Source organism: Azolla caroliniana, unplaced genomic scaffold, assembly GCF_043228905.1.
Source record: "Azolla caroliniana isolate FFs.n. ecotype wild unplaced genomic scaffold, voAzoCaro1.0.p SCAF_1, whole genome shotgun sequence".
Taxonomy (NCBI): Eukaryota; Viridiplantae; Streptophyta; class Polypodiopsida; order Salviniales; family Salviniaceae; genus Azolla; species Azolla caroliniana.
The window spans coordinates 35,457,928-35,481,547 of record NW_028230436.1 but is presented as its reverse complement, the minus strand read 5'-3'; the positions used below and the strand labels follow the sequence as shown (position 1 = coordinate 35,481,547).

At 37.6% G+C, this 23,620-nt stretch overlaps 4 protein-coding genes across 10 annotated transcripts; 1 reads left to right on the top strand and 3 right to left on the bottom strand.

Annotated features, from left to right (window-relative positions):
- Nucleotides 1-1,410: 1,410 nt before the first annotated feature.
- LOC147870148 (Clathrin adaptor complexes medium subunit family protein) lies at nt 1,411-4,817 on the bottom strand. The gene is made up of 12 exons (XM_087337367.1): nt 4,645-4,817; nt 4,439-4,529; nt 4,256-4,347; nt 4,059-4,151; nt 3,918-3,966; nt 3,449-3,587; nt 3,238-3,354; nt 2,480-2,570; nt 2,247-2,389; nt 1,914-2,028; nt 1,784-1,828; nt 1,411-1,690 (listed from the first exon to the last, which is right to left on the bottom strand). Exons 1-12 carry the CDS (start codon nt 4,723-4,725, stop codon nt 1,499-1,501), a joined length of 1,248 nt encoding a protein of 415 aa, XP_087193493.1. The 5' UTR covers nt 4,726-4,817; the 3' UTR covers nt 1,411-1,498.
- Nucleotides 4,818-9,440: 4,623 nt separating this feature from the next.
- LOC147870147 (proteasome subunit beta type-2-B-like) lies at nt 9,441-11,916 on the top strand. Its single transcript, XM_087337415.1, has 4 exons — nt 9,441-9,708; nt 10,067-10,190; nt 10,411-10,528; nt 11,525-11,916. Exons 1-4 carry the CDS (start codon nt 9,551-9,553, stop codon nt 11,770-11,772), a joined length of 648 nt encoding a protein of 215 aa, XP_087193541.1. The 5' UTR covers nt 9,441-9,550; the 3' UTR covers nt 11,773-11,916.
- Nucleotides 11,917-13,155: 1,239 nt separating this feature from the next.
- LOC147870146 (uncharacterized) lies at nt 13,156-14,846 on the bottom strand. Its single transcript, XM_087337405.1, has 2 exons — nt 14,639-14,846; nt 13,156-14,234 (listed from the first exon to the last, which is right to left on the bottom strand). The coding sequence occupies exons 1-2, from the start codon at nt 14,650-14,652 to the stop codon at nt 13,379-13,381; spliced, it is 870 nt and encodes a 289-aa protein (XP_087193531.1). The 5' UTR covers nt 14,653-14,846; the 3' UTR covers nt 13,156-13,378.
- A 1,461-nt stretch (nt 14,847-16,307) lies between these two features.
- On the bottom strand, nt 16,308-21,552 carry LOC147870145 (UBP1-associated protein 2B-like). 7 transcript variants are annotated; one of them, XR_015531762.1, is made up of 3 exons: nt 20,175-21,552; nt 17,428-17,598; nt 16,308-16,874 (listed from the first exon to the last, which is right to left on the bottom strand). XR_015531762.1 is itself a non-coding variant. In XM_087337329.1 (2 exons), the coding sequence occupies exon 1, from the start codon at nt 21,498-21,500 to the stop codon at nt 20,175-20,177; it is 1,326 nt and encodes a 441-aa protein (XP_087193455.1). In that variant the 5' UTR covers nt 21,501-21,552; the 3' UTR covers nt 16,308-16,874. The 7 variants fall into 7 exon arrangements, 4 of the variants coding, with proteins under 4 accessions (XP_087193455.1, XP_087193474.1, XP_087193482.1 ...); XR_015531764.1 differs by having other exon boundaries at nt 17,428-17,505; XR_015531765.1 differs by having other exon boundaries at nt 16,308-16,840; nt 17,428-17,505.
- Nucleotides 21,553-23,620: the final 2,068 nt, after the last annotated feature.

The window sequence follows — 23,620 nt, the reverse complement described above, 5'->3', positions numbered from 1 at the left end:
CAATGATACAAGAGATTATTAGTCATGTGTAAAAACAAATATCCATGTTATCAATGACAAAGTTGACTTGTAATCAAAGAGTAGAATGGTGTTGATTTAGAAAGGAATAGAGGAATGTAGGTGCATGGAGAGAATTTATGGGTATTTTGGTTAAATTCCATTGCATTATATGTATTTATGTAAATGTAAGCCTTGTATAGGTATATGGAGATGTATAGCATCAATATGAGCTAAGATGTAAGTGTAAGTTGCCATCACTAAAGAAAGAAAAACCTTTCAACCTTTCCCATTATTTGTGGGAATTCAACCCTTTACCACGTGCAAAAGCTATGCGACGCACTTAGCTTTCATTACACATCCAAAATAGCATTGGCATAAGAAAATTGATTGTCCAATAGTGCTTTAGATTACTTACATATGTCTCCCATGTAAAAAAGGACCAAAGTCAAAAACAATACAAATTTCAGAAACCGAAATTCAGAGAACGGATTACATAAAGGCTTGAATGAATATGAATTCTCTTTGATCTTGAGTTGTTGATCAGAGTTCCTTTTCATGTATCTCACAAACTCTTATCCATTAGCTAAGGTAACTTGGCATTATTGTCATCATTAATCAGCATGGCTTGTAACATGTTTGATAATAGATAATTAGAATTCCACCCCCATTATTACCGAACCAAGACATTTTAAATGGAGAGAGTGCATTTGCTGATCCAAGTCCAGAAATCACAAACCTCAAAAAGGTGCAATCATTGGACCATGATTGCCACTTTGAGAAAAAAAAGGCATAGCACATTTCTCCATGACAGCTTAACCTCAGTGGAATTGGTATGTACATTGTGAGGTGGATTTTCAGATGTGCCAAAGGGTTAGCCTAATGAAAACCCCGCATTTCTAGCCCAAACACATAATCCCTGATCCATAAGGAACATACTTGTTGTGTCCATTGGTTTTACGATTACCACATGAACCTGCCCTCATAATCTACCACGGCCATTCCAGTGTTATATGGACATTTCTCCAAATCCTTAATTTTACTTTGTCTAACATCGTATCTTGTTGTAGGTTTTTAGGGTTAGGGTTAATGAGAATGATAATGATGATGATTGATGATGACGAAGATAGACATGGTGAAATAGCAAAGATGATGAAGAGTATGATGGTGATAGAGATTGACATGAAGATGTTGAGAATTATTGAGAAGCATCGCGGGGTAAGGATGACATTGATGAGCATTGCGGGGTGGGGGGTGGTGCCTAGAATGGCTCCACTCCCCCCCCCAAGGGGGTTCAACGTTGAGGGGGAGAGAGAGAGAGAGAGAGAGATGAAAAGAGAGATAGAGAGAAATGTTCATTCATTCATTCATTCCCCATAAAGGGGTTAAATAATACAAGAGGGGGTAGATACAAAGGGGTGTAAGCCCCCTAGAGCATTCATATTGGACACTCACTCACACCTCATCGTATCCCTCCACATGCACACACGTGTGCATGTGTTCACATACATATCAACTCACAATTACATTTATGTTCCCTACACATATACAACATCATCATGATAATATTCGAGCCTCGCTCATCACACTTGACTCTCCGTACAGCTCGTACGGGGTAACATATCTCATATGAACCTGCTTTCGAAATGTATCGCACCCATTCCACAGTATTATATCCACTTTTCTCCCATACCTTGTTCAAAGACAACAGTCACAGATTTCAAGCGTGAGGATTAAATAAACAAAGAAAAGTGTTCAGTACAAAGTACAATGCATTTCGCGGTACCTTCAAGAACCTTACACATAATCCCGATGCTGTGAACATGGGTACCTACAGAGATAATACCCTTCTTACTCCACTCAATTTCCCCAATAATTTCTTCATTGCAAACAGCATGGATATTTTTCTAAAGCACCTGGAATTCCATCTGAATAGGTGGCCTTGTCCATGGCTTCTTTTCTACAATTGCTGATATCAACTCAACCTCTGCAATCCTCGAGCATTCAGTCTGTCCAGGAAACTTCTTTATTCTGACAAAGGCATATCAAGGATCAAGTCAATTTCAATGTTAAGAATATAATGTTTAATAATGACTATACTTGAAGGCAATGCTTAAATTTTCCCTTTCCTTCTGTAAAAGGCATGGCATATCAAGGATCAAGAAAATTCCAATGCTAACGCAAAGATAATATCTAATTCCCACTTACAATGCAAATATATGAAAGCAATGTTCAAGTTTTCCACTTACTTCCACACAAGGCAATCTATTGCTGCATTATACTTTGCTTTGCCTGCTGTTACTTGAAAGCTGGCCTTTGCTATCTGCTTTGGGTCAGGTACTTTCACCATTACATTGAGGGCAAACATTTTGGCTCCAACAACACTTTTGACCTGCACAAAACAATTACCCATTAGCACAACAATGAAATTGGACACATTGACAGAAAATCGATGTAGAGCCTCAAAAGTGACAAATTCTACCTTCACGTTGACTTCCATCCGAGTTCTTCCCAGCTCTTTAATGATTGGCAGTACATGGAAAGGCAGGTTCACACCTTCTGTTATTCGATACCTACATCACATAAATATAAGTTGGAATTCCACAAATCCATTGACTCACATAATAGTAACCATTCAGAGATATACCTATTTCCATTTTCTAGGACATATCATGCTCCTACAGTTCGAACGTCCTCAGACTGTCATAAATCAATGCTTTTGTTTCAAACAGCAGGTTTTCATTATTCAGACGTGTTTATTATGTTTTAGCAGTAATTGAAAACTGTAGGTGAATCAGTTTTCTAATTGTAGTGAATATACAGGTTAATTAAGACAAAAAATAAAGCAGAAACTACTCATACATAGGTTCCTTCCGTTGCCTGCTATATGCATTTGCAAAGTTATGAACCACTATGCTTCAAAATTTTAAAGGTAGAATCATATGTCTATATTTTCACACCTATAACTGCTACGGGCATAACCATGGTAGTTAACATAGTTTTCTAGACACAAAGATAAGAGTGTGCGGGTTAATTGAGAGTGCAAAGAAGGGAGGATTACATTTAATCCTAGGGATTGAGACAAACCTTAAAGGCCGGGTGGATCACCACTTTTCTTTCTCTCTCTTTATTATTTTATCTATTTTTTTATTTTCATGCTTGACATTAGAATAAATCTCTACCAATAACCTATGATGTAGAGTGTAAGAATATTTTGCAGATTCTAGCTTGCATACATACTTCATGAGTTCAAATTCCCCATCTGGAGGAACAAAGCTGACTGTCTTCTCTGAATTAAAACGAGTAAGGTTCACACATTGGTGGAACGTAACATCATCCAATTCAATTGTTGTACCACTGAAAAATACCAGAGGTAATACAGATACTGAAATTGAAGCAGCTAAAAACCATGAATTTCATGCATCAAGATAAACCACTCATGACAGAATACCTTTTTGTGGGCCGAGCTTTAATTTGTGATTCCTTTTCTAGTCCTATTTTGTCATTCAAACCAAGTTTCAAATCTGGCATACCAGATAGGAAGCATTTCATTAGAACTTTTCCCGAAACATTACATCGCAGAACTGTTCCTGCAGCCAAATAGCATATTTATCACAACCTGAACTAGAATTTACTGCCTCAAAATACTAAATGTCAAATCTAGGACACCCAAACCAAGTATGTGAAACGCCAATACAAGTGATATAAGTGTATCAGCTGGCCTCCATTACACTAATATAAACCAAGCTTACTTTTTCCTTAATATAAACCAAGTTTTCAATCCATATGCCTGCATGCATAGAAACGTATTTACTTTTTCCTTGCAAACATAAAACAGTAATGAATTTTTTTATTATTCCACAGCAGTTGATGACATAAAAGGCATATGAACATATGAATATCTTTTTCCAAACACATACCTTTTGAAGACATGAGTAAGTTAGCACTCTCCACGATATCCAGGAAGACCTACAAATATACATGCAAGTGAATGAAACGATGATCAAAACTACATCCATAAGTTTGAGAGTATTATGAATATTATAGGAATAAACAGTCACCTCATTCTTCTTGTAGACAAGTCCTTCTCTGCGCCAACCAACTGCACCTGTTACTTGAAGAGTTGCATTTGCAGGAGGTCTTGAATCTTGTGCCTAAGTTCAGGTGAGAAAATTTTGTTAGATGAACAAAAGATAACTTTGAGTTTCAAGAGTTTCAGAAAGCATCCAAACTATGACAATTTCTATCAATCGCCTACCTTAGATGAGAACGAGGAGTGGACTCCTTGTGTAATATAGAGCTTCAAAATCTCAGTTGAGAGATTTTGAGGATAGCCAAAATCCATAATCTCTGAATAAGATTTTCAACACTAAAATCATACTTAGCACAAAACTCAGAAAACAAATGCCATAAAATTATTCCATAAACTTTATGCTAGTACCATCCAGGAGCTCGTATATAAGGACAAAATTATTCCGAATCGAATCTTCATCAAAGGCACCACCAAAATATGCTTTGAAGAGTGACACTGCCTGCATATACAAGACAGTTACACATTACTCATTACAGCAAATCCAGAACTCTATTTGTTACTATATGCCACATAGTAACATACATAACAAGCTGTACACTGAAACAGAAACATACCTCTACCACAAACTTCAATGCACATGCTGAATTTGCATTGTTACTAACAACAATAACACTGTAGACGTTACAAATTCTCATGTATAAAAATGAGGATCCACCAATCTACCTAATTGGACATGTGCCAAGATCTTTGGTCTGCATGATATGCATCCGGAAAGCATCAACCATGTTTCCTCTGTTTATACATGAAAGGTAAACACTCACAAGAAAGTTTTAGGTAAAGTCTATATCAAACAGATCATGAAATTGGTCACAATTAAAGATATCCTTCATAAACACTCACAAGAAAAGCACATATCAAACAAATCATGAAAATGGTCACAATTTAAATTTGAACATAACCTGAAATCAGAAATAGAAGGAAATGAACAAATTGAAAAACCAAATATAGGAGTTTAATTTTAAATATATAACGCTAAGCAAGCGAAAATATGCAACATTGGGCCCATGAAAATTCTCCACCACTTTATAGATTTTGGCCTCAGATGTTTGGCGTCAATATACAATGGCTAGTGAATGATGATCTTTATCTACTTTACTGCTTTGTTAAGCCATACGATTTGGTGGATATTCCCACAGATGTGTTGACATATTTATTGGATACAATTTTAACTCAAGCAACTTGCTTAGAAGGAGTTTGTTGACATTTTTCTGTTTTGGTGTTGAAGTATTCCACACTTGGCGATGACATGACCCTTACTCTTTGAAAACGTGGCAAAAGACGTTTGACTTGGGTTTATCCTCTCCATCATCCAACCTGACTCATTTATAATTATTTACAGTTACTTCAGCACTGAATCTCCATTTAGGAAATCTGGAGATGATTCACAGCAGATTTTAATAAAGTTGCACATATTTGGAACCATGCATATTGTTGTATGTTTGAACAAACATATTAGTTTCTTCACCTCCGGAGTACTCATGCCTTCATGACCACTTAACTAAGGTAATCAATAACTGAACCCATGAAGTAAGTTGACATTTATCAAGCCTTCGAGTTTCAGGATAATGGCTTGTGGGATAAGTGGTGTCAATGGCGTGTGTTGCTGAGGATTTAACATAGTAGCTGAGTTGCCCATTGGGTTACTAATCTTATGTATTAAAAAAGCCTTAATTCAGAGAACTACGAATCACAATTGTAAAAAACTACAAAACATATGCTATATTTGCATTTCACTACGGAGCACATGAGCTGGTGTTATGCTGGCTGAAACATTCTAATCGTGAAAATCTCACAAGATTAAGTGATTTTGATATTACAGTTTCCAGCACAATACAAACAGTCAGGGCACTTTTGTAAGTTCATGTTTGCCAGGCCAGGACTTGTGTTGTACAATCTAGAACCCTCTTGTTCTTGTAATCTTTATATTTAGTTCAAATGATACTAAAGTACATAGAGTGCACCAAGCTTTGGGATAATCTGTGCATTATTTCAGCTCTTCTAAACTCGTGCTCTCTTCTAACGTATGTTTTTACATATTATGATATGGGTGAAAGCTAGTTATAGGTAAAGATTTTCTCAAATTTTGTTAGGCCCAGTTTCAGCACATAATATAATTGTGGTCACAGACCACAACTGGCTCACTGTCGGAAAGGGAACATAATTCTGTTCCAGAGAAAAAAGGAAAGACTTATCTTTTGGTTATGCTAGTAGTACTGAATATGCATCCCAGGGAACAAAACTAGAGCTTACTTCCAGAAAACAGGGATAACCAAGAAGAACATCAATTAAGAAGCGGTGTGATATGCACTTCAGGGAGCAGCATGCATAAGCTTTAACACTGGTAGTAAATTCAAATAGGGCAGAAGAAGAAAGGCTGGTCCAAACTGCTGAATTCAAGATCTGCACACGCAATGACTTAATTTGAGCAGCAGCTCCGCTAAAATGGAATTTGAATCAATAAGAATCAACTATTAAGTTTGGGGCAACCCATGCCACGATGTGCCTGTAGCTTCTTGGCCATTTCAGCTTTCCCATACCCAAGCAGCTATACATGCAGAAGGCCTGGTGAATTTGTCACCTGCATGAAAGAGTGATAGCTTTTCTCCAACCAGTCTACAGAGAGATGTACAAAAAGATGAATAAAAAAGCATTGGCGGGCCAACGGATCATTCTACTTCATGTTAATCGAATACGGGTGTAAAGTGTATTTCCTGAATCCTAAAGAAGAAATTTGAGTCTTCCAACAGGTAATTTTTGCTGGTTTCCTACCACACTGGGAACGATGTATGGAAACCCAGAGAGCTCATACATGTGGAAAACAAGGTGACCAACAAAAAAGCACATTTCGGGAAGGGAAAAATAACTATTTCAGTAGACCATGAAATTTGCGTACATATTTCTGGAAGTTCTGCATTACTTGCGAAAATGTGGAAACGGACGAAGGAAAGGAAGAAAACTGCATATGTTCGTTCAACCGTAACATTTCACAGGAGAGCTACGAATCTAGAAAGAAGAAGAATAAACAGTAACGTAAATTGTTCATGATTACTGATGAAAGGAAAGGAAATCGCAAGTACCCGACGTCGTCTCTGTAGAGACGATGAAGGTTGAGGAAGTAGACGGCAGAAGCAGAAGCAGAAGCGGACACAGGCATTCATTCCCTTCTTCCTCCTCCTCTCCTTCGCCTACCTCGCTCGCCTTCGTCTCTCAGCCTTTTTTGAATGCATGCATAAGTATGTCCGTATGTATGCATGTACGTATAGACGTACTATGTACGTACGTACATATCTATGTATCTGTATGTACATATTTAATAATGTATGTATGTATTCACAGATCGATAATTAATAATGAGGCAAGTAAACTCCGACTCTTTAGCACAATAGAGTCTTTTGTGGAGTCATGTGGTTTCCCTAGTAATAGTGGTAGTGGTCGAGGTTGAGGAATCTCTCATGGGTCGGAGATATGGCCATCGCCATCTCTAGATTGGGGAAAGCGAAGCTTTGACAGACCTTGCATGGTTCTCTCATTATGGCAATCATTGATCGTTTCTGAATATTGAATTAATAATATTGTATTACATGGTTCAGAGACTAGGTTCTGTTCTGGAGGTATTGAACGAATTTGTCGAAATAAGGCTTTTCATTAACTTGCAGAAAAAAAGGTGCTTGTTTAAGGCTTCTCGAGCATGAACACATGCTAAACTTGCACTGAGCGAAACTTGAACTCCTCTTCGTCCAATTCATATGCAATTTTTTTTCTTATTTTCCCACATGACCATCCATCACTTCCATTCTTTTTTAACGATGCTCACTTTGGAAATAAGAATAACGTTTAATTGGTTGGTCTATAGGCAAATTTCCAAGTTGCAAGAGTGAAAAGTTATGGTACGAGTGAGAAAGGGCATGTAAATACTTAATTTGGATGTTGAAATCTTATTGCTTGTAGTAACATCTTGAGTCTTATGTATAACTTGGCCAAACTCTATTAACTACAAGTCTATGTTTATATGGCTTATCAGTATTGATGCTACATATTTGAGCTTTTGTGCAATGACCTCGTGCATATGGGGAACTTCATTGACTTTGTATGAGTATCAAACTTCATTGTAGTTGTGATTGCAAAATTTATGTTTGGCTTTATTTGTTGTTCCATCCACATATCTTCCTCTTGCAATAGTGTGAAGAACTATTTGAAGGAATTCCTTGTTGAGAATAACATTGTTGTTATGAAACCATCATATTTAGTGTGCAAACATGGAGACACTTACTTGCAAGCTGAAAGTCCATGTTTGTGATGTGAATAACCAATAATGTAGCATAAAATGTTTCCTCAAAAGCAAAAAAGAAATACAACATGAATTTGAAAAAGAGACATAAACATACATTAGGTCCTAAATATATGTCCAAATTATGTTGGAATGTGGTAATGAACACTTATTCTCAATAAAAATCTTCACATATCACATCAATTTTGAAATTGAAAAATAACTTCTTATTTTTTATGAACTCTTATAATCTACAAGATAAAGATATGTTGCATCATACCAATATCAATATTACATGGATACTATCAAGGGACAAACTTCCCCCACATTTTCTTTTAAAATTGAAAACAACAAGAAAATTTGAAGAATTTTTATTGTATTTGTGAATAAATCAGATGATAAGGTACGTGGTTAAGTCAATGTGTTGTGGTGACTCGACCCGTGAGGTCTAATGGAAGATTCACTATCCACTACCACAAATAAAAGTTTGCAAAATAAAGACTTATATTAGTTAGGTTTCCATGACGACTATGAATATCAAAGATAAGTTTCATGGTTCACGAGTAACCCCTCATTGAGGCATCCATTATGATTCATGAATTTAGGATATCATTTCATTGAAAATGACTCGCAAAAGACAAATGATAGGTGCCTCGAAACGCATATATAAATGCCATTTCCACAAAGTCACGGGTTCTCGCCATCTGGATGGGAGAAACAATGAAACGTGCTCAGTCAGGGCAATAATCTAAATGCAACACCAATCCATCCCATCTCAAGAATTTGTTCAGGCATCGCACGATGCTGTTAGTCAAATCCCACACAAATGAATTTCTTTAGGATGATTGGAAGCGAATTCAATCTTTCGGCACATCCCAAAACGTGTCCGGACATGTGGCCTTAATTAACACTTTCATGCCCATTGGTTGGTTTCTCATTCGTTTTGTTGGGCTCCCCTGGCCAACGGGTGGGTTGGGGGGTATTTTGGGAATTTAAGAAAAGGGGAGGCCCATGTCCAGCTCTCTCTCTCTCTCTCTCTCTCTCTCTCTCTCTCTCTCTCTCTCTGTGTCGCAAAAGAACGTCGACGTGAAGAACAGAGAAATATCAAACACCCCACTGTTTTCACTTTCCATCGCCATAGCCAGAGAAACGCAGAGCAACAGCGAGCGCCAAGCAAAGAGAGAAACAAGGAGATGGAGTGCGTGTTCGGCCTCGTTGGCGATGGTTTCTCCCTCATCGTCGAAGACACGTCTTCTCTGCAGAGCATCATCGTGCAGAAGACGAGCGAAGACAAGATCATGAAACTCGACTCCCACAAGCTTCTCGGAGCCACCGGAGAGAGAGGAGACAGGTCTATTTCCTCTTTCTTTCTCTTTTATTTACCTTTTTATTTTTAATGCAGGGGTTCGGAACTTTACAGATCCAACAATGCCTTTATTTATCTGCTTATGAAATTATGTCAGGCTTCTATTGCTTTTCTGATTTTTGTTTCTTTCTCTTTCCCGTTTTTTGCTTCTCAGTCCGTCTAGTAAAATTGATGAAGGTTTTAGTTGTACGCAATAAGAAACTGAAACCCTCATATCGATCATGTCAAGTCATTACTGATGCTTTATGGAATGTCAATTATTTGTAAAATTTCCTTTTTCAGAATGTTTGATTGCTGGTACCTATGTGTTTTCCTCCTCATTTTAGTTTGTGAAAATTTTCAGGGTTCAGTTTACAGAATTTATACAAAAGAATATTCAGCTTTATGAATATAAAAATGGACTTCCCCTTTCCACAGCTGCTGCAGCCAATTTCACTCGAAACGAACTTGCTCAGGCCCTTAGGAAGGCAAGTGTACAGAGTTTATTCATCGTTTGTTAAGTTTAGCTCATCACTACATTTTGCCTATTTGATTTGTTCATTGTCTGTTAAGATTTAACTCATCTCTATATTGTTTAGTTCGTTTGTACAGGCGTACCTCATTTTTTAAGTTTATGTCTGTGAAATGAACAAATACTCGGCCAATTTCATGTATTATTTTCTAAATACATCAATTTAATGTATGCAGAGTCCATATTTTGTGAACTCTTTGATGGCAGGCTTTGACAAGGATGTAGGACCATCGTTATACTACATCGATTACATTGCAACACTGCATAAATTGGACAAAGGAGCTATGGGTTATTGTAAGATTTCCATCAATAACGGTTCAAGTTGTTAACTATATATTTGTCTCCTTGTTGAATCCTCACATGTGTCAAGCTTGCGTGTGGTTGTATCACATTCTCTTACAATCATTGTGTCATTCTTTTGCAAATTCCATGTTAACCTTTGTCACCTTGTTTTCCTTTCTCATAGACACGTTTATAATTCAGCCTTTCTTGTGCATTCACTCACTGTGCTCCTCTCCAGATGGAGTTTCATGGTTGATATAAAACGGGGAGTGTCAGGGTACGAATTAAAGTACGATATAACAAAGTTGTAGCTTGTTTTGTAAGATTGTGTGATGTGTCTATCCTTCATGTACTACTATCAGACATTGGGAGATGCGCAAGGACGATGTAATAGAGAAGAAAAAATGAGTGAAGTCTTTGTTTCATACAATTTACTCTGTCATTTGTTTTCTTTCTGTATTTCAAATTTCAATTCTAGTGCCCTTATGAAGGTATGCATTAGAACAACACATGTCTATATTATATTGATAATATTATACACAAACATGGTTACACAAAGTCTTCGCCTCAACACAATACTCCACATAGATACTTGATATATATAAATATAAAATCTGAAATGTATGGTTCACATCATATTATGAGCTTCTCCTCATTATCTGATTACCAATTGGGCAAATTGTGAATGTGTGTCCTGCTCTAGCTAGGCCTCTTCACGTTCTGTTCTCAGTTTTGAGACGATGATTGCTAGTTTTTGAGGAGAGTGATTTCCTGTGGCTCTCTTTAATGGCCTTGGGATTTGCTTGTAGGTGTCTCAACATGTTAGGTTAAATTGAGTATAACAGTCTTGTACTTTATTGTTTCGTGATCCTTTTGGCTGCAAGTGCATCCACAAGGTGTTATCCAATGTGTTTTGGGTCTTTTGAACCTTCGTCATAGAGAGAGAGAGAGAGAGAGAGAGATGATGGGTTTGGTTCTCATCTGTGTCAACTTATCTTTTTGTTACAGGTTCCAACTTCATTCTATCCACAATGGATAAGTACTACCAGAAGGGCATGTCGTTGGAGGAGTCTCTGAAACTGGTTGATATGTGTATCAAGGAGATAAGAACCAGATTGGTGGCATCACCGCCAAATTTCTTAATAAAGATTGTTGACAAGGATGGTGCACGCGAACATTCATGGACAAAGACTATCGAGGATGTGGCAGCAAATGTATCACTAGCCCCTGTTGTTGAGGAAACAACCGCTGCTTGAGAAAGCTTCATGGAATCATAAATTTCAATCAAACCATTCCTCCTGCACTAAGAATTTTCAGTTTACGAAATCTATTATTTTTGAACCCTGTTTATTTGGTCTCAAACTTATTTTCATTCTAATTTTTCCTGTGGTTTGCTGCTATGTGCTCATCTATCTTTCAAATCATTCACTTTGATCTAGGAAAACATGAAATGAGCTGAAAGTAGACATCCAAGGGTTCAAATGCTATTCCAGTCTATACAGTTCTTTACTTTCAGAGAAGATAATGCCATGATGAACAATGATGCTAATAAATTATGAGGGATGAGGTATTGAAGAATTAAAAAAGAGAATGTTTTATTTTTTGGGAAAGGAGTTGCTAACCAACACTTATCAATGGATTTCATGTTTTGTAGGACTTAAACTTAACCCACTCACAAAACTAAGTGATCCATCACTAAGTTATCCTGCAAAACATTTACCTACAACCATTCTCTATCTTAACTTAGTTACCTCAACTCCTGATAAATGCTTGCATGTCTAAAAAGGTATTTATTTGAATTTTAGCTTCAAGTTGAAGTGGTTGTAGCATATGATCCATATGCACAACCCTCAAAAGTAAATTACTATTGCATCCTATGAGAATTATTCCATTCCTAATTTACTTGCTTAGGTAAATATTGGAAGTATCTGCATTCACTTTTTACTTATTCATGCTTCTGCATTAGAATTCCTTTTCTAGGAGAAACCAGGTATGCACAACTCTACTATTATCCAAGAAATAATTGAAACTAGAGATTCACATGACCATATGCTTTTGATTTGACCCTACCTACAATTCGTTCACATAACTTGACATCCACCAACTTTAAAGTGTAGGATATGTTGCAATTGCTCCAATTGTATAACTTGTCTAGAGTAGCAAGTCTTTTACGGACAGGGTTTAAACATCTCTTGCTGCATGATACTTCATGCTTCATACATTTTGAGCACCATCAACAAAAGGAACGATGGCCACACCGACTCCATGTATAGAATATGAACCATTTGATGTTAATTTCATTTGCACCTTCCATTCTAAAAAGATTCTTTCACTTTCAACAGACTCAAGCCACGCATTTTATATCCAAAACATCCTCTACACTAGCATTTTTTTCCTGAAGAGTTCCTCAGTCTTCCAAATTCATAACTTTATACCTTCAAAACAACCTAGCCTTATGAATCACCAAGAACGATTGATACTTTCATCCATTTAGTTGGGCAGGTCCACATTCACGTATACCACATGTTACTAATACATAATTCACAATATAAATATGTTATAAGTCTACCAGAAATCCACATAGAATCAATGAACATTAGCATTTGGACTCATCACTCGTGCATTTATGACACATCAAAAATCTGCAATCTGAATTTCTCCAATTATCTCCACTATTCTTGAATCCAAGGCCCTCTAAGCTTACAATCGAAAAGCCTAAAACTAGTAAAAGACTTAACATCAGCACTGTGGACATTGGCATGGAAGTCCCTTTTAACATAACAACACTTCACATGGCATGGCATTAATTAACATAAGCACACTTCACATTACTTCGAGCATTTGCTCTCTCCTCAAATTTCATTATTGCCGAGATCTGGCAGCAGCTCGTTTGGCCTCATCTCTGGAAGACGGAAATAGTTCAACATATCTACTCCCAAGAGTCATCTTATCCTTCTTCATAGCAGCCCGAGCGTCGTCGGGACCACTGAATTCAACAAAAGCTTCACCAGTGGCTCGACCATCCGAATGGGTAACAATGTGTACATTCTCCTCCTCAAGTCCCGAATTGGTTCCAAAGAACTCAATAATATCACGTTTGGAGACAGAGAAGGGGAGACCACGGAGTCGAAGCACACCTGTGTGTTCCACATTCTCTTCCTTATCAGCGCTGCCTTTTTTTTGCATGGGCATTGATTTAGCAGAAGCAGAGGACGGAAGGGGAGGCCTCCGAAGCCCATCATCATCATCGTCATCGTCATCATATGCCTTAGTATCATGGACCTCAGACGCGATTGCGTTGTAATATTCTTGCTTCTTGCATCGAAAGACTTCAATGTATCGGCGACCCATGTTCTGGCGGTTCCGTTGAAGTGCGTAATCAACTTGCAATGGGGCACCAAACACAACATAGGCTTCCCCTGAAAACCGACTGCGCTTGTGGACAAGCAAGACATCGACAACATCAAGGCCTGCGAAGAACTCATGAACATCGCTGTCTCTGCAATCAAAAGGCAGGCCACGAAGACGGACAACCGGGAATAGTAACCGAGCATGTGTCCCACTGTGAACTCCTCCATAACTATACGGTGGTGGTGCTGACGATCGAAGAGCTGGTGACACCCCATAATACACATCTTCATCTATCATTCTCTGCCTCTTCGAGCTTCCCATCTCGTATCCATCTGCATGATGCTGCCCCATGCTCCCCAACATGTTCCTTCAGCCCACACAACACAAATCAACCCAAGATATATGTATATAGAACCCATTCATCCAATCAATAGGGAGCAATCAATTACACACGTTTCAACAGTACACACCCTTGCAGAATTTAAACTTTGTTCAATTTTTTGTATCTTTCAAAAAAAGGAGAGAGAACCCATAGATGTTATGTTAATGCATATTCAAAACTGGAAACTTATTTGTGTGTAGTATTTGGCATAAGATTTAAAAGGCCTTGTTAGGCTAAAATAATTTCAACATATTTAGAAGAGTAATTGTATAGAAATCAATGAGGCGAGTCTCTGTGGGGAAAGAATTCCTCTCATCTAAGAATCCCTCCTTCGTCTGATTGAAGGGTACATAAAAAATGAAGCATACCACGAGTCGAGTCCCCCTTACCCTCTGGAATACATATTTTAACAGTCTTTCTGAGAGTTTCTTCTTCTTCTTTATAACCCAACCAGAGGAAAGACCCGCTGCAGGAATCAGACAAGCCCAGATATATTTCTGCGTGTCGAGAGAGAGGGAGAAGTTAGGCAGAGATGCGTGTGCGTTCAAACCCTAAGCTTTGAAGAGGAAGGATGAGTTTGCAGACCAAGAAGCAAGCACCTTCATTAACGGCCTCGCCTTTGTTGGTTTTAGTCGGTACATGATTTGGACACCTTCACACTTGTCCGGACAATGGAAGCACAAGGGAGGCTCCTTATACACAACATGTCGGTTCGAGCTCAAGTCTCATGAGTCATTGGTGTATACATATCTTATGGATACAACAAGCAATTGATCATCATTTGGGTTGTTCATGTGGCTGAGAGGTCTCCTTAGGTTGGTCATGCGGATAAGGAACCCACTAAGGTTGTTTGTGATCATGGAACTTTCCTATGGGTAGAGCACTCACGATAACCCCTCTTGAGGAATATCTCTTGCCGAAGGAGGGATCACATTATACAAGTTTTTTCATGGTTCTCTTGAAGTTGAGAATAGCTTTAAACAATTCTGCCATGCTTGGAAAGGGTAATTATCCATGTGACGAATAGAACACGGGTCTAATGGCAATCCAAATGTGATTTAGTTTTTGACATATCAATTTGAAAAAGAGAGATCTAGGTGATCTAGTGCTTGGCTTCTTCGAGAAGACTCTGGTGCCTCTTCTTTGTGCTTATAGGTGCCACTTCCAATCCAAGAGAAACTCTTTGACAAAATAACTTTTGCTCTCACATTGACTTCCAATAGTGTGCATTGTTGAAGAAGTGTAAAACATTTACAATGGGTTGGTGCAACCTATACAAGTAAGGGCAAGAATATGATGGACTAAGCAAGTGATTGATAGGTCATGATGAGAAAACATTAATTGAGCAATCTCATTGTGGAAGTAGTAAAGGGGCACTTAAGCACCAACATCATTTACAATTTATTGAAAAATATTGCAAGCCTAGTTGTGGTTGGCAACACTCTTGAAGAATATAGATGTAAAGAGATGTGAGAAGTAATGATGCCAATAATGACTTAGCAATCATTCAAAAAATGAAGGTTGACATCATCAAATACATTAGTGTAACTACTCCATAGAAGCTTGCACTAAGAAAACACTCGAGCTGTTGTACAATTTCTACAAAAAAACATGACATTAGGTTTTGGTTTTCCGCATTGAATTTATGAACAACCAAGTATACATTGACTAAGGTAAGTTTATGGTCACACATGGGAAGAGAACATTGGATTACTTTAGGTCCGATGGTCAAGTAGAGAGCTTGATTACAATCCTCTACTATGTGCTAACTAAGACTACAAAATGGCAAGCAACCGTTTCAAGGTTTTCACAAGGTACACAAATTTCTAACCATTTACACATCCTTGCAAGTAGTTTATGCATATATAGAAATTTGGGCACATTGCATACTAATTGTGGTATATAGAAAAGTGAGAAGGAAACCCATTATTCCCACAATTAGAAAGGTTTACACTACAAGATAGAGTGACAACTCCAAGAATCCTACAAGAGTGTAAATTAGGCCAAGACTAGTGTCCCACAACTAAGAGCATGATTGCATCTCACAATAGAATGATATATCTCAAAACAAGAGTTTAAAGACAACAATGAAACTCGAGTGCAAGATCACCCAAAACCTACAAGGGTGATGGGTTAAGTTTGCCATTAAACATGTTTTTATGATGGAACATCAAGTTTAGGCTAAGTACACACTAACTAGCATGCATTGCCATTCAATTTTGTGTTTTCCAATGTACAATTTGTTTTGGTAAGTTACAAAGTAATTCAACCTAAATAGCTTAGGTTTGGGATGTGAGTTACGCTCAGGTGTTATACCCCTTTTTAATAATGCAAAGGGTATTTTTAGAATTCCCCCACTTTTGTTGGGAGGTAAGGTATATGAACCTCATCTCCCCTCTCCTCATTGTCTTAGACAAATTGCTCTTGTTTTTCCCCTGAAAACACGAGCTTCCATCCCACCTATCTCTCTTTTTCTCTCCTCTTCCTCACTTGTATCTAACTACTATCTCTTTTGCCTCATCCTCTTCATTTACTTGTCTCCTTCTCCATCCTATGTTGCTACCCAGATTTGCTCATTTGGCTTTTTGCGCCTACTCAACATCGCCATCAACCGAACATTGTTAGCTGTGAAAATTCGAAGCCATAATTGAATAAATGTCAAAGTGAAGTCATGCATGATAGAAAATATAGCCAAGATCAAATAAATGCTAAAATAAAGTAAAAAAGAACTCCACTGTCATAATTGATAGAGAACAATAGATGTTATGCTACAAAAGACAAGTAATGACACAAAAAATATACATTTCACAAATGACAAAGAAGCTACACCATAAAAGAGAAGTAGAAACACAAACATCTTTCAAAGAACAAATGGTAAAAACAAAAAGGAAGCCCTGAAAAAACAGTAAAGACACAAATGAACTTTGAACGTCACAAATAACATGGAAAGTAAGATATAAAAAAGAAGTGACATCACAAAAAGGCTAAAAGTCACCAACAAACCCAGATCACAATAAAAAAAAGTCCTCAAAGAACGATAAGTCAACTTCCAAATATCCCTCTAGAAAAAAAAAAGCCAAGAAAGAAGTTCCAAGATTACAAGAAAAGTCCAAACATTACTCAAGCCAAAGAGCAATCATAAACACACCTTGTTTTTTGTATATTAAATCACACTTACCAGTAATCTTTGAGACTGATTTCATGCTCTTTCTATGAGCTTTAATCAGCCATGTTCTGGATGTGGATATAACCAAACCTGTTTTTGGCATAGTAACAGTTTGAAGCTAAAGCAAACCCTTTTTTGTATGAAACCAGTATTCCTTAATTTTAACAAACTTAATATAGTTTTCTACATCCCTAACAATATGAGAAAAGGAAGATTAGAATACTTCTCAAGATAAACAGCAAGCTATTTTGGTCATTTTGCTTTGGCCAACAAGAATGACTTTTGAGCAACCAGTATAAGTTTTCAGTGTACCATTTTTTATGTTATGATTTGAATATGGATGTAACTTCAAACTTGAATAATACTTACTGCACCCAAATTGAGAATAATTGCTTGTAAAGTGATAACTAAGACATCATTACGCAGGCTATGCACAATAAATTAGGCTAGCAGGCATAAAATTAGTTATGGACATCTAAAAAACAGTATCAAACACCCCAAGGTTTCTACATTATATTAACAGATTTTTTACTTGCCCAAATGGCCCTATGTTTTTATGATTTGTATTTCCTTAAATGCCCCTGGTCGAACATCCAGTGCAGTGGCCTCAAAGTTTTAGTGTTTACCCAAAACTGACTACCAAAATATTGATAACTGATAACTGATAACTACCAACTTCGGATATAACACACAGTATTTACATCTATACAAGAGCTTTAAATAAATTATTGCATCGTTTCACAGTACAGAATATTGAAAGACCATAAAACTCGGTACACTATCTCCTCAGTAAATGAGCCATCACACAGTTTTTTTCATACGTCCAAAGATTGGTTACATGAATAGCACTAAATAAGGATCTTGGAAAATATAAATAAATTTAAACAGCTAAGCATACCCATATAAATTGATTCAAAATTGACTAACTGAACAATCAATCAAGTCAATCAATCATCTCATTATTTTGCAAAATTCGGGCTCATTTTCGTACGATATAAAATCACAAAGTACACTGTGATCATACAGATACAATTATACAATCGTCTTATGTATGTCAACACTTAAATGGTGGGTAGAAAGTTCAAGGAGTTCAAGTATGATATCCATGGCAGCCTTATTAATGTGGGGTTTATCATATACATTCGAGATGAATTAAAGGTGTTCATCTTGTTATGTCTGATTATTTATCTAATGACGAATATATCTATTAAAATCTAGGATTTTGGGATATTCTAGTAGGATGGTGAATTGTTTAAATTTTACATTTACTAATTAACTTGTAGCATTGCATTGTTAACTTAATCTGTTGTCAGACACCTACACATTGTTGCATCTTACAAGTTAATCTTGGTCCAACTCAACTACCAAGATCAGCAATTCCATAAAAAAATTAACCTGGTTCAACTCATAAATATGTCAAAACAGATGACTCTCAGACAAAATAGAAAAAAACAAGATGAAGATGTGCCGGAACAAATGCAAAGACCAGAAGATTATGACTGTCTTTGTGTATAAAGTTTTCTTATCAATACATGATTCCAATATATAGATAATAGGTCCACAGCATTCAGACGAAGCAATATCAACTATGATATGCATGATGTTGCCTTAGGTCTAACAACAAACCCTCAGGCATGAGGTTAATAAAACTGCAGTACATGGTTGAGCTTGTAGTATAAAAACGAATGAGCATATTAGATCTGTTTACCCTAAAATTCCAGCCAAATGGTCTTTAAAATTCCTACAAATTTGACATGCACATTACAGCATGCTTACCAACCTACCCAAGGGCTAGGAAGAAATTACGTCCCACACACAAACAAAACATCACAAGGCTCCTTGAAAATTCTAAAGGTCATGGATTCAAGACAGAAGTTAGTTATCACTCCTGTATTAAGATTTGTTAAGCCTCGCCTCAAATGGAAATGATTCATTTCGAAAAACAAAGTGAACAAATACTATGAAATAGGGAGAAAATCAAAAGATTGAACAAATCATTGTGAGAAAATTTTGAAAAACAAAAGCAAGATCATTGTGTGAAGTATACCGGAATGAATAAACTAAAAATGTTGAGAACCAATCATGATAAAAACAAAGTCTTTGAGAAAACCAACTACGCCCCCAAAAGATTCAACCAATTGCTGGCATAAAAATGAATGAATATCAAGACAAAACCAAAAGCTTATTGAAAAGTAGGCATGAGCCAGAGTCATTGGAAACCTCCGTGAAAGATGCAAGCTGTAACAACAACTTTTGCAGCAGAAACAAACAAACGAAAATAGAAAAAAGCATAAGGTTGGTTTTCAGATACATAATTCGCCAAAGACAAGAATTTTCTCCATTCTCTCACAAGCAACAAGAGAAAATAATAGATCGAGTGCTGCCAACAAGATAATTATAGCATCCAGTCCCATATAACAAGGCTTTCAGCAGCCAGAAATCAAGAAGTTGAGCATCTCAGACTGCAAATCCAAAAGTTTAGCATAGTCAGGGAAAACAATAAGTCCTTTTAGGAAAGCCGAGAATGTAAATTAAGGAAGCCAAAACATAGAAATAAATAGAAAACGAAACAAATTAGTCAAAATAGCAGTTGAAAGTTGAAAGTATTCTAATTGATGTGCTGCAAAACGCTGATAGGATAATCTGGTTAAGGCTACAACAACTTGAGTATACAAAGGAACTACATCCCTGAAAATTTCATTGTAAAACCACAATAAAGAATGTAATAAATTAGTTAAAACAAGTAAAAAAGAACTTACTCAGTTTCCAAAGTACCCAGAGAGAGACTGAGATCGGCTTCCTGAACCTTGACCGAGGTGAGAGGATGGATAACCTTGTCCAGACTGGGAATTCATGGATGGACCACCACCACCACCACTGTTACTATAGAGGGAAGATGCTCCCGATCCCACTTGCGATCCATAGAAACCATGAAGCCCATACGACGACAAAGAAGCTTGTGATAGACCTTGTGATACACCACTACCCAGTGATGGAGAGTTCAGAGACGGACCAAATGACGAGTTCAGTGAGGAGCCAAGTGCCAGTTGGTGTGCCAAAGAGGCTTGATGATGATGTAGTGAAGGGCTCATGCCCGTTAGCCCAGGATTTGCATTCAATGCTAGTAGCCCTTGTGCTGCAAATGCTGAGTGTTGTCCTAACATCCCTTGATTCAATGGGAGGAACCCCGAGAGGGCGGAGTATTGCAGGTTATTGCTAGGAACAATACCCATACCCATACCCATACCACCTTGAGACAAGGATAGTTCAGGCGTGTCGTGCTTGGCTTTGCTATGCCCACCATCTGATGTGGCCATCTTGCAATTCACTGTGTGTCCATTTATCACCTTGTTCGATTCTTTGAGTGCCTTCCTTGCTGAATCGGCTGATTTGTAGATGATCAGAGCATACCCTTTCGACTTGCCTGTCTTCTTGTCGAATCCAATGGGCCCTTCTTCAATATCCCCATATTGAGAGAACACTGGGAGAAGGCTATCTGCGGTGGCATCTTGTGGCACGTTGCCCACATAGATTTTCCGGCCACTGTGATCACTAGATGGCAATGAGGGCCCGACTGAAGCCAATTGGCAGATGGTGACACGACCCTCGATTGTTTTGCTAGGTTCGACAAGAGCTCTGCGGGCTGCATCCATGTGTCTGAAAGTTACAAAACCATAGCCTTTGCTCTTACCTGTACTCTTGTCACGGATGACGGAGCAATCCTCAATGGACCCATATCGAGAGAAAACGGATTTGAGGGTGTCAGCAGTCACCTCCCAACCGAGGCCCCGTATAAAGAGTTTCCGATGGGCAGGGTCTTTGTCTGCCATCTTCCGAATCTTGGACAAAACCTTGGGGTCAGCGATGGCCGCCTCCTGTAGAATGTCCATCACCTGTTCTTTTGTAAACGGCTCAATCAACGCGCGCACTTCATCTCCGGATATCTCACCCCGCTCTTCATCGCCATCATCTCCTGCTTCTTCCTCTTCCTCCTCCTCCTCCTCATCATCATCTTCTTCTTCTTCCTCTGTTTCTCTGGTGGTACGTGTGGCCTCGGCTGATTTCCTCTTCTTGTTTGATTCCATGGAACAGAGAGGGTGAGGGAGGATAGAAGGTCCGTGTCTGTGTCTGTGTGTGTGCGCGCGTTCTTTTCTGGAAGGGAGATATAAAACCCTAAAGCAAACTTCGAGAATGTTTCAATCATTCGAGTATGGTAAATACCCTCGAAGCATGGTAAGTACAGGTAAAAATGTGTAAAAAAACACATACGAATGTTTTTATAACATACTCATTCGTATGAAAGAGAATGTTTCCCGGTGCATTCGAGTATATTACGTACTATGCTCTAGGCCATGTACGTCTGTCACCTGATGACTCACTCTAATTCAGAGTATCTACATTGACACTGGCCATGGAAGTTTTGGAGTAATTGATACATACAGTCTGTAACTGTTAGACACTGAGGAAGACATGGGATTGACGACATGTTGAAACCAAATAACGTGAAGAGAATACAAGGGAGAGACTGAGAGCGAGCTCAGTCAACGATTCATGACATCTTGGACCCGTTCGTGACATCTCCATCGACTCATATACCCTTGTATTCCATGTCAACACATACAATTTTGGGTTTTGGTTCGCTATAATAACGATTGTTCAAGCAAAGTATGAATGAAACATATAATATGAATAATGTTGAGGGAGAAAGAGAGAAATATGCCAAGAAACATAATCTTATATATAGCTTGTGACTAAATTTTGTTCGCCCTTATTGTGTTGTATAAAAATAACTTGAGTACAAAGCCCACTATCTGTATTTCATATAAAATCACCAAAATTATGCACCTTATGTTGTCCATGAGCTTAATGGTAATGGTAGTGACTTCTGTAGCCCGATGTATTCTCAACTAAATCATTGTGTTTCAACTTTGGTCTACAAGTCAACTCGAACCTAATGATCCGTTGATTTGATTTACAGATGAGACAATGCTTGATACGTCCTTGAGTTTATTGATTAAGGAAGTGGGAGAAGAGTTATACCATCCCCATTCCCCTTCTAGACATTAGTCCATCATTAGTAAGAAGATGACTCAATGGGTGAAAAATCTTTTGTATTGCACACGTATGAGTCAAGAGTAGTCCATCTATTGTTAGGAACCTAGTCATTGATTGTAATGATTTATCTCTCTTCTAGCTTTCGTAGGAAGATGTTATTAGTGATGAATATGTCATTGATGGATCTACAAAGTGTTGCAACACAGAGAAGAACTACAATACTAAACGTATGGAAGCCACGCTTGGAATTTGTATGCAATTGAAAAGATGATAGTTGGGAAACATTTTCTCTTATAATTGAAAAAACAAATTATATGGTGAAAATGTAATTCTCAAAAGGCAAATCTACTACCAAATGACTTGGAAGTTTTTTTTTTGATGTTGAAGCAACTGGACTTTTCATATCTTCACAAGGATTCCTTGTGATTGTGATGACATCAAAGCTTCATTGAAGACATAGACTAAGATCTTATCAGTGTTATCGAATTCCCCAAGGTAAAGACTTTTTATTCTCTCTTATCAAGAGACTTAACTACGTTTACATTGTGAAAATTTACTCAAAAAAAAGATTTAATATCTTGTTGTTTTGAATGACATACAAAATAGTAGAGGCGATTACTACTCATGAACCAAGAAAAGAAGACTTCCTTGTTATGCTTGTGAATGTAAACTCAATGTTATTGGTTTTGCCCACACATGGCCATGAATAAAAACAAGAATAAAAACAACTCTTATTGTTGACACTCTAACGAAGGGGGGTAATACTATCATGAAAACAAAATTCTAACAATTATTGGTTGCAGAATTGAACTAACAACCTACAAAGGAACAAACCTCAAATGTTAATGAGGGAGGGAGGGAGAAAAACCTTGTTAAACTTTAGGGAAATTTTCAAGGAGGAATTGAGTAATTTTAGGTTGGCAAGGCAATCATGTATGCCATTTGCATTGACCTTTATCCCATGGGACTTCATAGATCCATAATGGTAAAATTAAATAGAAATAGAAATTTGCGATGAGCCAATAGGAGAAGACCCTAAACACATCATATTCTGTTGGTTGTAATTCAACTTTCACAATCAATACACCACTAATTAAGAAAGAAGTGGAAGAAGAAGAAGAGAAACCATGATAAGAATGATGATGCCGAT

Bases quoted from the DNA above. Each gene is read 5' to 3' on its own strand.
- LOC147870148 (XM_087337367.1), bottom strand. From the start codon at position 4,725: ATGAGAATTTGTAACGTCTACAGTGTTATTGTTGTTAGTAACAATGCA. The intron at 2,390-2,479 runs GTAGAATTTGTC...TGTTTTGTGCAG, and splicing joins GGATGGAAGTCAACGTGAAG to GTCAAAAGTGTTGTTGGAGC. The intron at 1,691-1,783 runs GTACCGCGAAAT...TCTTTGAACAAG, and splicing joins TATGTGTAAGGTTCTTGAAG to GTATGGGAGAAAAGTGGATA.
- LOC147870147 (XM_087337415.1), top strand. From the start codon at position 9,551: ATGGAGTGCGTGTTCGGCCTCGTTGGCGATGGTTTCTCCCTCATCGTC. The intron at 9,709-10,066 runs GTCTATTTCCTC...GAAAATTTTCAG, and splicing joins ACCGGAGAGAGAGGAGACAG to GGTTCAGTTTACAGAATTTA. The intron at 10,191-10,410 runs GCAAGTGTACAG...TAATGTATGCAG, and splicing joins TTGCTCAGGCCCTTAGGAAG to AGTCCATATTTTGTGAACTC.
- LOC147870145 (XM_087337329.1), bottom strand. From the start codon at position 21,500: ATGGAATCAAACAAGAAGAGGAAATCAGCCGAGGCCACACGTACCACC.